This window comes from Ovis aries, chromosome 1, assembly GCF_016772045.2.
Source record: "Ovis aries strain OAR_USU_Benz2616 breed Rambouillet chromosome 1, ARS-UI_Ramb_v3.0, whole genome shotgun sequence".
Taxonomy (NCBI): Eukaryota; Metazoa; Chordata; class Mammalia; order Artiodactyla; family Bovidae; genus Ovis; species Ovis aries.
This window is the reverse complement of record NC_056054.1, coordinates 188062985-188079349: the sequence shown is the minus strand read 5'-3', so window position 1 is coordinate 188079349 and position 16365 is coordinate 188062985. Positions and strand designations below refer to the sequence as shown.

Here is a 16365-nt window from a genome sequence, read left to right as displayed (position 1 = left end):
AATGGCTGCGATCCAAAAGTCTACAAGCAATAAATGCTGGAGAGGGTGTGGAGAAAAGGGAACCCTCTTACACTGTTGGTGGAAATGCAAACTAGTACAGCCACTATGGAGAACAGTCTGGAGATTCCTTAGAAAACTGGAAACAGAACTGCCTTGTGACCCAGCAATCCCACTGCTGGGCATACACACATATATAGCTCTTTTCTTTTAAATGGATGAGAACACAGGAGCTCCAAAAGTGCTGAAGGAATTACCAGAGTCTCAGGGCTGGTCAGTGAAGCATGTGGCCCATCCTGTCCTGCGCCCAAACTTACGCTTCGCTTTGTTTTGCCACCACATCTCGCTGCCAAATACTTAGGGAGCTTTGGCTCCACTCCTATTGCCATTTGGAGTTTGATTAAAAACAAAATGCGGACCATGTTATCACAAGTGCTTTCAATACACATTTATTTCAAAACCACAGCACAGTAACTATAATGTCAACATAACCATATTTCCAAACTGAGCAGGAAATCACCATTCTCATGCGCATCTCCCAAGAAGTGGGGGCTGGCTCAGAGGCTCCGTACTGTGAGTAATGACTAGAACCCCCATTCGGAACCAGGAGTTCTAAACCATTAAACATTTAATTACCACTCTGGCAAAGCAATGCACATTACCATTTCTAAAATGTAACAGCACAGAGATTTTAAATGCATCTCTATTTTTCAGAGTCTTCAGTATTCACAATGTGTAAAATGAAGCAGAGTTTTAAATAAAATGCTATGCCAAAACACAGTTCCTTAAAAAGACCCGATGGAGAGGAAGGAAAATCGCATATGAATAATATTTATCAGTGCTTACAGTTGACATTAACTATAGTTTGAAAAGAATAAAAATACTCAAGACTTCAACATTCCCTTACAAAAGTATACTTGTCAATAAAATAAAAATCTATAAAACCCCAAATATTACAAAGGTAAAATGCAAAAAAAAATCTTTTTATTAAAATGTAATATATTTACATGGTAATTATTTTTAAATGTACAGAACACTCAGAAGTTGTGACGAGTGTCGGAGGGGAATTTATCACACACACTCACGTTTGGACAGTTGCATAGGCCCACCAGGTCAAAGAGCCAGGTCAGCAGATACACACATCCCCTGGCATGATGGTTCAGTGAGGGCAGATTTTAAGCCTCCTCCCTGCAACCTGTTTTTGCTGGAGAAGGCAATGGCACCCCACTCCAGTACTCTTGCCTGGAAAATCCCATGGATGGAGGAGCCTGGTAGGCTACAGACCATGGGGTTGTGAAGAGTCAGATATGACTGAGTGACTTCCCTTTCACTTTTCACTTTCATGCACTGGAGAAGGAAATGGCAACCCATTCCAGTGTTCTTGCCTGGAGAATCCCAGGGACGGGGGAGCCTGGTGGGCTGCCGTCTATGGGGTGGCACAGAATTTTTGCACTGTGTCTCATGCTAGAACATCTTCCCAGGTCCGTGGGGTGTCATGTGAGGAGGAGCACCTCCTGGCAGGGAGCCTGTGTGTTAACTGGATCTTAGTGTTGCTATTTAAAAGTCAGGTTCTGGGAGGAATCTCAAGAGATCATCTGGTCTATCCTTAGTCCTTTGGGACTGTCCTGGCCCCTTCTCTAACTTAGAACCCCAGAGGCAGGGAACCTGCCGAAGCCTGCTGGAGGACTCATTCATGCTGACAGTCAGAACTTCTTTGCTCAACTGCAGCCGTTTCAGCCAAAAACCATCCTCAGGGTGGACTAGATTCCAGTAGGCAGAGACTCTGCTCTTCCATAGAATGAAAGGGAGTCAGGGGCTTCAGTGCAGCCTGGGGCTGGGAGGAGGGGACAAGGAGGGCAGGGACTGCAATGAGACTCAAAGCCAAGGGAAGCCCCAAGGGAAGGGGGCTGCCTCCAGGAAACCCAAGGAATGGGGTAAGATAAAGCCTCTGTGGCACACCAGGACCCCAGTGTGGGTTGTGATGGCCATGGACTGTTGCTCCCATGCCAGCAGCTGCCTCTGCTCTGTGTCTGCAGCTATCCTGCCTCTGCTTGCCTTCCTGCTCTGACAGTCCTGTGTTGCAGAGCCACGAAAGCCAGAGAACTATAAATGGAGTAAGATCAGACCAGACACACTGTGCCTTGAAAACAGAGGGAGAATAAAAAAGCACTTAGGCTTTCAGATTTTTTCAGTGATTTTTGTTGGATGAACTTTCTGGTTTGCTTCCAGGAATGTGACTGAGAGGGTGGAGGCAGATGGAAAAGTCTGAATGGAGTGGGGCTTGCTGATGTCCTTTACTTGGATCTACGTCCGCTTGGACCTCACGTCCTTTACTTGGATCTAGGGCCACTTGGACTACCCAAGATTTCTCTGCATCCAAGAATTGGTTTGAAAAGTAATGACTTGAACAGAGCGCGTGGAATGTAAAAGGGTACTGAAGACATGAGAGGCGGCGGATGTCTAGATTCCTACCGCTTTCTTGGAGAGGATCAGGAACCTTCGCTCTGCCAACCAGGGCTTCCGTGAGGCTGGTTCCAGATGGTGGGCTCCCCCTTCCAGTGTTCCCACCGGCCTGGAGTGTGAAGGAGGGTGATGTGCGAAGACGGTTCCTACCTCCAGCTCCCCTCCAAGTCCTCTGCCCTGACTTGCTCTGCTTGTCTCCCCATTTTTGGACCACCTCTCTCCTGTCTCCGTTCTTTAAAAGCAAACACTTCTAAGTGCCAGGGGAATGTGGTTCTGGAAGAGATGACAGGGTAGGTTGTGGAATATCCATCCTTGGAGAGCTGAAAGAGCAGCTGGTCAGACACAGTGCAGGTGGGATATGCTTGGAGGCAGGAGGTTGGGTCAGATGACTGAGAACAAGCCGGTTTCAGGGTTTGTATTTCAGCATCTGCTTCCACCACAACTCCCTGCCTCCACACCTCCTCCTTGACCTTCACTCAGCAGACATATTAACAAATGCCTGCAGCCTGGCTTCTATCTAACTCCTTCAACGGGGTCTCCATGCTTACATGGCCCTGGCTCCTTCTTGCTAGAAGGCTTTTTCATCTGCCTAAACCCATGTCTGAACACTAGCAGATCTGAATGCTTTTGGAGCTTGGTAGTTTTCCCTAAAACTCTTCCATTTCTTTTCAAGCCATCAAGACGGATTTCTCTGCCTATCCCTTCAAAAGCTGTCTAGAGGCACTTTTTTACTCTATGACAGTTACACATAACTCTATACATTGATTAGGGACAAGTATGGGTTTCTAATGGCCCAAGAAAACAGGATTTAAAACATATCTTTCCAAACAGATTTAAGATCCCATAGACAGTCATAGAAATAAGCTACAAAGCTTCCAACAGCCTTTAGGGGGTATTGCTAGCTTTGAATTACCGTTGTTATGAATGAACTCATCAGAATATGAATCTCTGTGAGGGCCAGGGTGCTGTCCTATTTGTTTCTGTATCCTCAGAGCCTAGACTAGCACTCAGCATGCAGCAGAAGCCTCAAATAGACTGGTTGGACTATGAGATCTAGCTTCCTCCATCCCAGCCCTCCTTGTATCTTTTTAAAAAATACGATCTGCCTCTCTCAGCATTTAAGGGTGGTTAGGATGAAATCCCTTCCTGGCTTTATTTTAGAATGTTCTATTATGTTCAAATTGTATTATGAAGTACTCAGAAGCAAAAAGATCACAGTCTGCTATAAGATAAAAGAAGCAATTTTGTAAAAAAAAAAAAAAAAAGAAATATTTAAAAAATGAAATAAATTTCAGGATCTAGACAACAAAGAATTTACTGGTAAAGGTATACTGATAAAAGAGTGAATAGGTAAGGGAATCAGTAGCTGGTTCATTAGAGTAACCTTTCCCCCAATTAGAAGGAAGGACAATTACAGGCTTTAGAATGCAGCATGGAACTGCATGTGCCTGGGGATCTTTATTAACCTTGAGTAAAAAACACAACAAATGTGAAGGGGTTTCTGCATTCTGAGATAAAAGAGGGTGAAATGTCAGGGCTAAGATATCAATCAATATTTTTTCCCCTGAAAAGGACAAGGGTAACTGAATTTCTCTGGGATATGGAGCAAGGATTCTGGGGCACAGACTGAAAGGACAGTGGGGTTATGGAGGGGGATGGCTCCACTGGAGACATTTATGTCATGTACTGAAACGATTTCTCAGCAATAACTTATTGATCTGGAAGAGCAGTGCAGCATGAACTAGTGAGTTCAGGGAAGGACTGAGAGGAAAGAGACCACCCCAATGCACACCCTCCATTATAGCTGGAATCCAGTGGGACCAGACAACCTGCCCCGACTCTTTTAGGCCCCTTCTCCGAGTCACAGACATTCCTTGACCTTATATGCGTGAAGGTCAAGGAAGTGATTTTGTTTGGGACTTGTGGATGCAATCTTGTGGATGAGGGCAGAATTTTCCTAATACTTGATTTTCATAAGCCTCCAAATGATTTATTTCTGGTGAAGAGGAAAGTAAGTTTGGAGATGAGATACTGGCAGTAAATAAACCCATCTGCAGAACTGAAACTTGCCCTTTGGAGCATCTTTGGGATTCTGAAAAGGCTTAGAAGGCCAGGACTGCACTGTGATATCATTCAGTCGTGTCCAACTCTGTGTGACCCCACAGGCTGTAGCCTACCAGGCTCCTCTGTCCATGGGATTTTCCAGGCAAGAATACTGCAGTGGGTTGCCAGTGTGGCTTACATTTACTCATAGGTGGACGCATCTGAAGGGCCCCTACAGAGCCTCCTGCCTCCAAAGCAGCCCTTCTCTCTCTCACGGGCTGATGTCCCAACTTCTATCATTAGAAACTCTTTGTTTTGGGTGTTTAGTCTTTGTTCTCTGTTGAAACCTAAATTCCTTTTAGAAAGGAAATGCACAAGGTCTTATGAGAACTGTATCTTGGTGTGTTTTTATTTGTTAAGTCTTGTTTTCGGAGGAAGGTAGAGGTGCCAACAATCCTCTCAACCTTCTAAAGGAATAGTAACCCACTCGCCAGACATGGCATGATGGAAAGGTTTGGGATTCCTCATGCAAAAATTGATTCAGTGCTCCCAGATAGATCCAGGTTCTGTCTATGATGGAAATTCCAATGGAACAGAATACCTCCCCCTGAAACCAGTCATGGTTAATGATGGTATGAGAAAAAAAAAAAAATTGGGTTCCAGATACTCATAATTATTTGGGAAACTCTCATTGGTTTCTTTTAATTGCTAGTTCAGGAGATTATTTTTATTATTTTTTAAATCTTTCTAAAGGTAGAAACATCCCTTGTTTTTCCGATTCTCCTTCACAGGCACACATGTAATTACTCTGTATACAGAATGAATAAAAGAGTGAATGAAGGAAGAGTGGAGATGTCTATGGCCTGAGAGTTTCTGTAAGTGCCTGTCACCTATAATATATGACTAATGGGACTTTCCTTACGGAAGATCCTTGTTTGTTTGAAAAGGTAATGTGTAACTGAAAGGACCAGTGGAAAGGTATTGCATGCCTGTTGTTTTCTACTTTCTGTTTGGTCTGTGTGTGACCAAACAGGTGCATATCAGAAGCTATAAAACTCTTCAGCAAATAGGACCATCTACTTGACCCTTCTATTGTAGAGGTGAGGAAGCCAGAGTCCAGAGAGAACAGGTTATTTTTCCAAAGCCTGAAGGTGCTCAGCAGCTGCCCTGGAGAGAGAGACTGAGACCCAGGCCTCCAGACCCCCTGGACTTTTGGTTCATTTCCCTGAAAGCTACTGTACCCTTGTTACAATCTCAGTGAAGCCTGGTTTCCTAACACTTGGATACAGATCAGACCTGACCTGCTGAACCTCTGCGCTCACCCTATAAAAGATCTGCCCAGCTCTCCTGGCAGATTCTGGCTGTTAGAGATGACATTGTTGCGGAACAACTTATAATTCTTCAGTGCTGCAACTCTAGAAATATCAGTTCAAGGATCAACTTTACCATCTGATCTGACAGTTTGATTTCTACAGGTGCAAACTCACTGCTGACTCACAATGAATCAACCCAAACCAAAGGACGGGTTTCTGGTCTGGCCTGATTCTGGTGAGCAAATGCAGTACTCTGACCTGGCTCCTAGGATGCTATCTCAACAGCAGATGAGATTGTCTCTTATCGCATTTGATAAATTTAGCAGTCCTCGGGTTTCACATATAAAGTCCTTTGGGGAAATAAATAGCACCTATAGTTTATCTTCTAGCAGAGACAATGAAAAAGCCATTTCTTCTTGTTGCTGAATGTGTGGTCTGTGTGCTCACATATAGGGACTCATAGGAGGGGGACTACTGCATACACAGGTGGGTGTATGTCAGTCACTTCCTAATACTTCAATAGAAGGGAACTGAATGCCTGAACTGGAAGAGATCTCAGAGAACTCCTCTGTTCACTCTGTCATTTCAGAGCTGTGGGTAAATGAGGAAGGAAGGGACTTGCTCAAGGTCAAACAGCTGAAGATACCAGGCCTGGCAGCAAGCTGGGCCCTGGGGCTTCTAGGCCAGGGCTCTTTTTCTGTCCTCTCTAGTCTAGTTCATGATGAAATGGGCCAGCTCTCTTCAACAACAGTGACAGCTCAGATGATGTGGCTTGCTTCCATGCATAGTCAGAAATAAGTAGGAAGATACAATCAGAGAGGGAAAAGCTGGACGGGGAAGACAGCAGGAAAGAAAGTGACCGAACAGAGCTCAGATCTCGCCCTGCTACACTCATCGATTTTACTGGTTGCTTGGAAGTTACAACAACTAAGGGAGGTGACAAGGAAAACAGAATTACCAGAATCTTCATTAGCTATTGTGATTATTTTTAATGGGATTGTATAGGTTGTCCTCACAACTTTCTGCTTTTCACAGCATGGCACGCTTCTGCTGAGATGGGGGCCAAGCAAACTGTCAAGAAAATCTGTTTGGATTTTGAGGGTGGGTCATTCATTTTCTTCTTTCATGAGGCATGGACCTGAGTTGGTGGCATTAAAAACTGACTATATTTCCAACAAGAAAACCAATATTGCACATTGAAATCCACCTTTAAACTTGAGAATATGATAGAGCTTGATGGCACATAGCTAGATGGCACAAAACCGTGAAATGTCTCTGTTAACCACTGCTATGTTTGACACAGATTCGTCATAGAGAAAAATAAGGAGCTCAGAAGCTCCTGCCCAAAGTGTTAATGCTAACATGGTCTCGAGAAATATTTCCCAAGATGACTTGATTTTAAATCCTAAGTTTTTATACATATGTTTGTAAATGCATAGAAAATTTTCTGAAAGGACTCAGAGGGATTACTTCTGAAAAGGAGAATGGATTAACCAGCACATGTCTGGAGGTAGACTTCACTTTATATTTCCATACTGGGTATTTTACAATGGGTATACACTCATGTGTGTTAATTTTCAAAAATTTAAAATGAAAGAAATTTTACTTGAATTATTTCTGGTTTACACATTGATCACTTATGGAAGGAATGCTGGTCTAGGAGTCAAGTGATCTGCTAAAACCAAGCTGTGTCATGGAACCTAAGAGATTCTCTATTTACTTATTTGTAAAATGGAGTGGTTGGATTACATTATCTCTCTGATTCTATAGTTCTTCCAGGTAAATGGGAAGAAAGCCAGTCTGAACTAGAGGAAGTCTACATTAAATGATAGTTTTGAAAGTATCATTTTCTAACATTAAGGTAAATCAAGTGTCTCCCAGTCATTCTTGCTGTTTTGATCAAGACTGCAGCAGCCTTGCTCACAAACTAAAAGAGCTGGTGTGTGTATGTGTGTGCTCAGTTGTGTCTGACTCTTTGCAACCCCAAGGACTGAAGCCCGCTGGGCTCAGTGGAATTTTGTCTGTGGAATTTTCCAGGCAAGAATACTGGAGTCGGTTGCCATTTCCTCCACCAGGGAATCTTCCCAACCCAGGGATTGAACTGTGTCTCTTGCATCTCCTGCATTGACAGGCAGATTCTTTCCCTCTAGCACCACCTGTGGGGAGCCCCAAGAGCACTGTACTGTAGGGCTGATCTGGCATTCCTTCTGGAGCCTCACAATGCACCAAATATAGCATGTTTAGAGCTAAAATGATCTCTGTTCATTTCCAAGGCAAACCACTCAATGTCACAGTAATCTAAGTCTACGCCCCAACCAGTAATGCTGAAGAAGCTGAAGTTGAACAGTTCTATGAAGACCTACAAGACCTCCTAGAACTAACACCCCAAAAAGATGTCCTCTTCTTTATAGGGGACTGGAATGCAAATGTAGGAAGTCAAGAGATACCTGGAGTAATAGGCAACTTTGGCCTCGGAGTACAAAACAAAGCAGGTCAAAGGCTAACAGAGTTTTGCCAAGAGATGCACTGGTCAAAGCAAACACCCTCTTCCAATAACGCAAGAGAAGACTCTACACATGAACATCACAAGATGGTCAACACTGAAATCAGATTGATTATATTCTTTGCAGCCAAAGATGGAGAAGCTCTATACAGTCAGCAAAAACAAGACCAGGAGCTGACTGTGGCTCAGATTATGAACTCCTTATTGCCAAATTCAGACTTAAATTGAAGAAAGTAGGGAAAACCACTAGACCATTCAGGTATGACCTAAACTAAATCCCTTAAGATTATACAGTGGAAGTGACAAATAGATTCAAGGGATTAGAACGGATAGACAGAGTGCCTGAAGAACTATGGATGGAGGTTCGTGACATTGTACAGGAAGCAGGGATCAAGACCATTCCCAAGAAAAAGAAATGCAAAAAGGCAAAATGGTTGTCTGAGGAGGCCTTACAAATAGCTGAGAAAAGAAGAGAAGCGAAAAGCATAGGAGAAAAGGAAAAATATACCCATTTGAATGCAGAGTTCCAAAGAATAGCAAGAAGAGATAAGAAAGCCTTCCTCAGTAAGCAATGCAAAGAAATAGAGGAAAACAATAGAATGGGAAAGACTAGTAATCTCTTCAAGAAAATTAGAGATACTAAGGGAACATTTCCTGCAAAGATGGGCACAATAAAGGACAGAAATGGTATGGACCTAACAGAAGCAGAAGGTATTAAGAACAGGTGGCAAGAATACAAAGAACTATACAAAAAAGATCTTCATGACCCAAAATAACCATGATAATATGATTACTCATCTAGAGCCAGACATCCTGGAATGTGAAGTCAAGTGGGCCTTAGGAAGCATCACTACAAACAAGCTAATGGAGGTGATGGAATTCCAGTTGAGCTCTTTCAAATCCTAAAAGATGATGATATGAAAGTGCTGTACTCAATACCCCAGCAAATTTGGAAAACTCAGCAGTGGCCACAGAACTGGAAAAGGTCAGTTTTCATTCCAATCCCAAAGAAAGGCAATGCCAAAGAATGTTTAAACTACTGCACAATTGCACTCATCTCACATGCTAGGAAAGTATGTGATCTGTGAACTTTCAGATATTCAAGCTGGATTTAGAAAAGGCAGAGGAACCAGAGATCATATTGCCAACATCCATTTGATCACTGAAAAAGCAAGATAGTGCCAGAAAAACATCTACTTCTGCTTTATTGACTACACCAAAGCCTTTGACATGTGGATCACAACAAACTGTGGAAAATTCTTCAAGAGAAGGGAATACCAGACCACCGTACCTGCCTCCTGAGAAATCTGTCTGTAGGTCAGGAAGCAACAGTTAGAACTGGACATGGAACAACAGATTGGTTCCAAATTGGGAAAGGAGTACGTCAAGGCTGTATATTGTTACCCTGCTTATTTAACTTATATGCAGAGTACATCATGAGAAATGCCAGGCTGGATGAAGCAGAAGCTGGAATCAAGATTGCTGGAAGAAATATCAATAACCTCAGATATGCAGATGACACCACCCTTATGGCAGAAAGCAAAGAAGAACTAGAGAGTCACTTGATGAAAGTGAAAGAGGAGAGTGAAAAAGTTGGCTTAAAACTCAACATTCAGAAAACTAAGATCATGGCATCCGGTCCCATCACTTCATGGCAAATAGATGGGGAAACAGTGACAGGCTTTATTTTGGTGGGGTGGGCTCCAAAATCACCACAGATGGTAACTGCAGCCATCATGAAGTTAAAAGACGCTTGCTCCTTGGAAGGAAAGCTATGACTGACCTAGACAGCATATTAAAGAGCAGAGACATTACTTTGCCAACAAATGTCCAGCTAGTCAAAGCTGTGGTTTTTCTAGTAGTCATGTATGGATGTGAGAGTTGGACTATAAAGAAAGCTGAGCTCCAAAGAACTGATGTTTTTGAAGTGTGGTGTTGGAGAAGACTCTTGAGAGTCCCTTGGACTGCAAGGAGATCCAATCAGTCAATTCTAAAGGAAATCAGTCCTGAATATTCATTGGAAGGACTGATGCTGAAGCTGAAACTCCAATACTTTGGCCACCTGATGCAGAGAACTGATTCATTTGAAAAGACCCTGACGCTGGGATAGATTGAAGGCAGGAGGAGAAAGGGATGACAGGATGAGGTGGTTGGATGGCATCACCGATTTGGACACGAGTTTGAGCAAGGTCTGGGAGTTGGTGATGAACAGCAAAGCCTGGTGTGCTGCAGTCCATGGGGTTGCAGAGTTGGACATGACTGAGCAACTGAACTGAACTGACAGCTAAAATGGATTGATGTGTTTTTATAATTTCTCCAAGTTTGCTGAAATGAATCCCATGTTTTGTCTCATTTTTTAGCTGTTTTTAAAAAAATTAATTCTCCCTTGTTGCATGAACGGAACAGCCAGGGTATTGTGGTTTTATGCTCTCTTTCTGAGTGTTGGCTGAGATGGAAAGCTACTGTCTGAAGTGTACCAGGTTCAAACACACAAGAGAAAGACTACATGCATGAGCCAAGTTAGTCCACATTCTAAAAGTACAGCAAATAATAACTAGGGAAACTTGTGAGAGATCTTTGTAACTCCCTTCCCATTGCAGGGGATATTCTAATTTCTAAGGTGTGGCAGTGAGAAGAACTGTTAGGTTTTTCTGGATTTGCTTGTGTTCTGCTCATGCTATCATCCTGTTCAGGAGAGGGCAGCCTGGGTATCTGGCTTTACTACTAGCCAGGAAAGAGACTGAGTTTTTAGCTCCAGGTCTTAAGGAGGGGTGAGGGTAAGGAAGCCTGTGCTAGGAAGTCAGCTCAAGGAAGCAGAGACCACGATGGAGCTGAGAGCAGATTCGTGCAAGTGTTCAGAAAACTGAGGTACAGGACCGTGAGGACAGTAAAGAGGAGCCTCAGGAAACTTTTACGTGAAACAAGGGGTTGATGTTTCAGTCCTGACCAAAAGCAAACTAAAATTGTTTACAAAAGAAGGGTGGTTTAGGGGAGAGACTTAGGGCCATGGCAGAGGATGAGCTGGTTTGAGAGTATCACTGACTCAATGAACATGAATTTGAGCAAACTCCGGGAAATAGCGGAGGACAGAGGAGCCTGCATGCTACAGTCCATGGCGTCACAAAGAGTCAGACATGACTTGGCGACTGAACAACGTTCCCTGTACCCCACCCACAGCCTCTATCATTCCCATCCCCTAGCCAGAGGTGACACTCTCAGGGGTCTCTTAAGGGCTTTGGTATTAGTCCCTGGAGGCCACCCCCTAAGTCTGAGGTTCCAACTGAACCAGGAGGTGACCTGGAAGGACATGAGTGTTCAGAGTGGCCCAGATGTCTGCCTACTGAGCAGAAACTCACCACTATTGAGCACAATGGATGCTATTAAAAATGCACCTAAAACTCTCCCTGTTAAGTTTTGTTATGGGATGGTCCAACACTCTCCTGCCTCTGTATTGTTTATATTTCCCAACAGACTAGCAAACTGGTGATAATACAGTAAAAGAATATCTCATTCTTTTCTGTATGATTATAATCCTACAAAGTGGAATTCTATTTTTCCTACATTTAGAAATAGATCTGATGAAATATCCTCATAGTTTTCTCTATGTTTCTTTTTTAATAGGACACTTTCTTCATATCATAGCTTTTGCATTTGTATAGTAACAGTATTTCCTGTATTTACTTTTTAAGGACAAATGTGAAATTAATGTGATTTTTAACATTAATTTAAAGCAAATCTACTATGCATTTGCATTTGATCTTGTTTAAAATGAAGCTTGTACTTATGCAAACAGCAAGATGAATGCTTAGATTTTAATAAAAATAGTAAAAAAAAAAAAGAGGGAGAATTAAAAGATGAGATGTGAATTCAATTCCTCAATTTAAAATCTCTCAGCTTGAATCTCTCATTAGAAAGGCTTCATAAAGACAAGCTTTAAGCATTCTCAATAATTAAACATAAATGTATGATCTATGTTAAAACATGGCCCTGAGGCTATATATGCTTAAATATACAAAATGGTGCTTGACTCCCTCTTGTTAGCTTATTAGCTCTGTCCTCCAGTGAAATGCATTTGTGTATCTAATTGCTCTGTATCTCCACTATGCACCATATTTAAAAAATGCTTCTTCCCATAAACTGTGAAGTATTCTCTGATAAGCCACAGGGAACTTACACTATATTGTAACATGTCCTTACCAATTAATACTGCTACTAACTCTGTTTATGAGGACTGAATTATTCATCAGAAACTTTTCAGACCCTGTCACTCACTGCAAGCTAAGACTTTAGAGATGTTAGAATATTAACAGGATAGAGAGAAAGAAAAAAGACAGATTTTACCTAGAATCAAGCAATCACCTCATTTTAAGGGCATTTTACTCTTAAGCCCCATCATTTCTGAACATGAAAGTGTATTCATGAACATCCCGAAGTATACACAAATTAAGCTCCAATTTTGTGAGGCAGAGAAAAACACTACTTTGGGAGTCAGAAGATGAGGGTTATAGTTAGTTTTACTTTTGTCATTAACTAGAATTGTGACCTTTGGCAAGGCCCTTTCTCTCTCTGGGACTGTTTCTATAAATTATAAAATGAGTGCTTGGATTAGTAGAGGGTTAAGATTTTTTAAAATTATAAAATTAATTAGGACTCTTGAATGTTTGTTTATAAAGTGCAGAGATAACAGCTGGTCTTTTGATGCACGTGAGAAATACAGAAAGTAAAAAAAATTTTTTTTGACATACACAGGTTAGAGAATAATGTGGAATCCTCCCCCTACCCCTAGAGCCTTTTGGTGCTCTATCAGGTTTGCTATGTGAAATTTTGATCACTTAAAAAACCTGCTGCAGTTTGTGATTAGAACAATTATCTGCTGGAGGGGTTAAGCAGAAGTAAATGAGACAGACCCATCTCATCTCATTTCACATATGCTAAAAACAGTGACTGGTGCCTGGTACAACAAAAGAATTTAAAATCACCACCCATTTGGGATGTCTTTGAACTAATCAGTCATTTAGGCAACACTTTTTAACATTATTTTTCACTTTGTGTTAAAAATAGAATTAACCATAATTAAAATGCTCTGCATGAGAAGTCTTATAGCTAAATTTTATATAGGAATGCCCTCAAGCACAACAGTTCTCACTAAAACCAAAAGCATCATAATTCTTCCCTTGCCTTTCTAGCCTTATTCTAAACAGGAGGGGGTGGTGGTTATTTAGCACCTGGGTCATGGACTGGGTCTTGACTGGCTTTCAGTTATACTGAAGAATTCTGCTTTCCTTTCATTTTTAAGAAGAATGACCGAGTTAAAGGGAACTAAGCCTAGCTTTCATAGGTTTTCTTCTCCTCTTTAGCAAGTTCCTTTAGTTCTGGCTGCTGACTTATTAGCAGGGAGGTTATAAAGGGGGATGGTCTAAAGCTGACTGAAGACAGATATTAAATTTGAGGATTTCCTTACTTTCCAGGTTGCACAATTTAGGATCTCAGAAGGCTGGCGGTAACAGTCTCTTCCTCTAGGATGGAGGTGAATTAATGCATAGGCTTCAACTTACCAAGGGGGAATGGAGGGAGTATATGGGACTATGTGTGATGGTGCGTGTGCACGCGTGCAGGTGAGTCGATCAAATGCTGACCAGGTCCCCTTAACCTAACTTCAGCACCCTGGCTAATGGAAGGAGCTGGCTTGCACTCTGCCTGTCCAGGAAAAGACAAATAAAATAGATACTTAGCTGACAAAAACTGTACTCACATCCTCAAAAAATAATAAATATATATACATATATAGTTGACAATGAAGATACGATTTTAAGTGACGAAAAAGGAGAAGGAATTGGAGGAAGCTGAAAACAATGAAGGTAAAATATTATTTTGGACTTTTTGAGAGAGTATTTGATTTTCTTGCATGAGGAGAATTATGTAAATCTGGAGAGTGGTAATACCATAACCCCACCAGCGCATATTACTTTATGTCATAGTGAAATACATGTCTAAGAGCTGTCCAATGGGTGTTATTTTTGAAAAAGCCGTCATTTACAGAAAGAAGGCAGGATATGGCAAAATACTGCCCCCTCCAATATACTGACTCCATATAGAACTGAATATTTTATACCCTGAATGGAGATACAAGGAAGGAATTCAGAAATCACTCCACAGATTTGAAAGTTTCAAGGCTATAAATTGTTATTTTCAAATAAGGGTTATTTAATAAAATGCAACCCTGGTAAATAACAGCTGGTGCTGGATTTCCCATCCCATGCCACCACACACATATCTGCCCAAAGACACAGGATGTAATGTGGGATTTGTCATTTCATTTTTCACAAAGTGCTAAATCAGAACGGAAATTACATTTTTTCATACAGCATTTAATGCAACTATATTAAACATTTAGTCACCTTCAATATAAACATTTAAGAGCCTAGTAGATCAAACTGTATTTCACAGAAACAAGGATAAGTTAAGATCGAGACACAAAGTATGCGCTCTGAAGTCACTAGAAAGCAGTTGGCCACCATAATTAAGGTGGCCGAAGCTTTCCAATCTAATTACAAATCAGGAGTCATATAAGAAATTGCTTTATTAGAAAAAAATGTAGTGTACATGTGGCTAATTTCTATCACTGATACACCTGTTGGCTATTTTACAATTAAAATCTACATAGGGTTTAAACTTCTTTAGAAGTTAGTGGCATTTCTTCCTCTTCTGATATGTGGCTTAGGGAAGGAGCTATCTTCATGTGATAGGCACCCTTTATTCCTTCTCATAATTACAATGAACCAATCAGTAGCTTAGCACTGGCACAAAACATAGAGGGAATTACCTAGGTAGTGCTTTCTGGGTAAGACCACACTTCTAACCCGACTCTGGCACAGGTTATGTCACTGATACAGTTTTAAATCCACTATTATCACTCAAGTTCCACATTATTATGACCTAGTAGTAATTAATGTGATCGCCTGTAACCTAACAAAACCTCTGAATGAAGTTTCTCTCTTCTCCTTTTGTTTTTTTCTGTGCAATTCCAAGCAAATGTGCAGTAGGCAGTGTTGATTTCCAGTCTCCTTCTAAACTCCTTTGAGTCTGTGCTATTAAACTGAGACAACCACATCAAGATACAGTCTGTCATAGGATTCCCTGAAGCACAGAATGAGAAGGAGACTGAGCAAGCACGACCCGGGAAGGCACCAGTTGAACCAAGACAGCTCTGCAAGACAAAAACATGCGCTTGTAAGCATCCACGTGTCGCCAGCAGAACGCCACCTGTACGCTGGCTGCAACCTGCTTGCTTTGCATTCAAATACACTTAAAATAAGCACTCATAATAAATGTGCCCTGGGACGCCTGAAAACCGGCTTTCAATAAACAGTGACAAATTTGGAGTCTAAGTGATGCAGGGAATATGTTACAGGGCTTTCCTGTGGGTATTTTTAATCAGCATTGCTTATGACTTTTCATCAGTTTAATCCACCTTGGCTTCAGTGGCAAGACAAAACAAAACAAATCTTACTTCAAAGAAAAAAAATCAATGCCCTTTAAATGTTAGTTTGTTAATTATATATGAAGTGCCCTCTATCACCATGACTCTTACCCCTGTTTTGAAATATCTGATGGATTAGACAGACAAAAAAAATCACCTGAATTAAGATAAAACTTTTATATTTGGGGGGAAAGACATACCTAACTCTCAGCAAAAAATCATGCAATAACCACAGTAAAACATATTATATACATATAATATGTAAAACATTATAAAATGAATCCTAATTCGACCCTGTGAGATACTACTGAGAATACTTTGGCTTCTTTCTAGTCTTTTTTTCCTACCAACAGAATGGTTATGTATGATGCCAATTACCAGAAAATTGACAGAAATCATCTAAACAGGCAATTCAAATAACGATGTTTTTGATTTAATGGAATTGAGAATGTGCTTCTTCAAAAATGCTCATTCATGAATTCAGAACTCTCCGACAGGCCAATCTTGGGTCTCGTTACCAAAACACACCTGCTGCCCAGCCCACTGTGCTGCTTCCTCTGGCTCCG

At 41.4% G+C, this 16365-nt stretch overlaps 1 protein-coding gene across 1 annotated transcript in view; it reads right to left on the bottom strand.

The window, feature by feature from the left end:
* Positions 1-430: 430 nt before the first annotated feature.
* Positions 431-16365, bottom strand: part of SLC49A4 (solute carrier family 49 member 4) — a 111785-nt gene continuing 95850 nt past the window's right edge. The window contains exon 9 of the mRNA XM_004003798.6: positions 431-15526. Coding sequence (XP_004003847.4) covers positions 15411-15526 — 116 coding nt within the window. The 3' untranslated portion in view covers positions 431-15410. The remainder of the gene's footprint in view (positions 15527-16365) is intronic.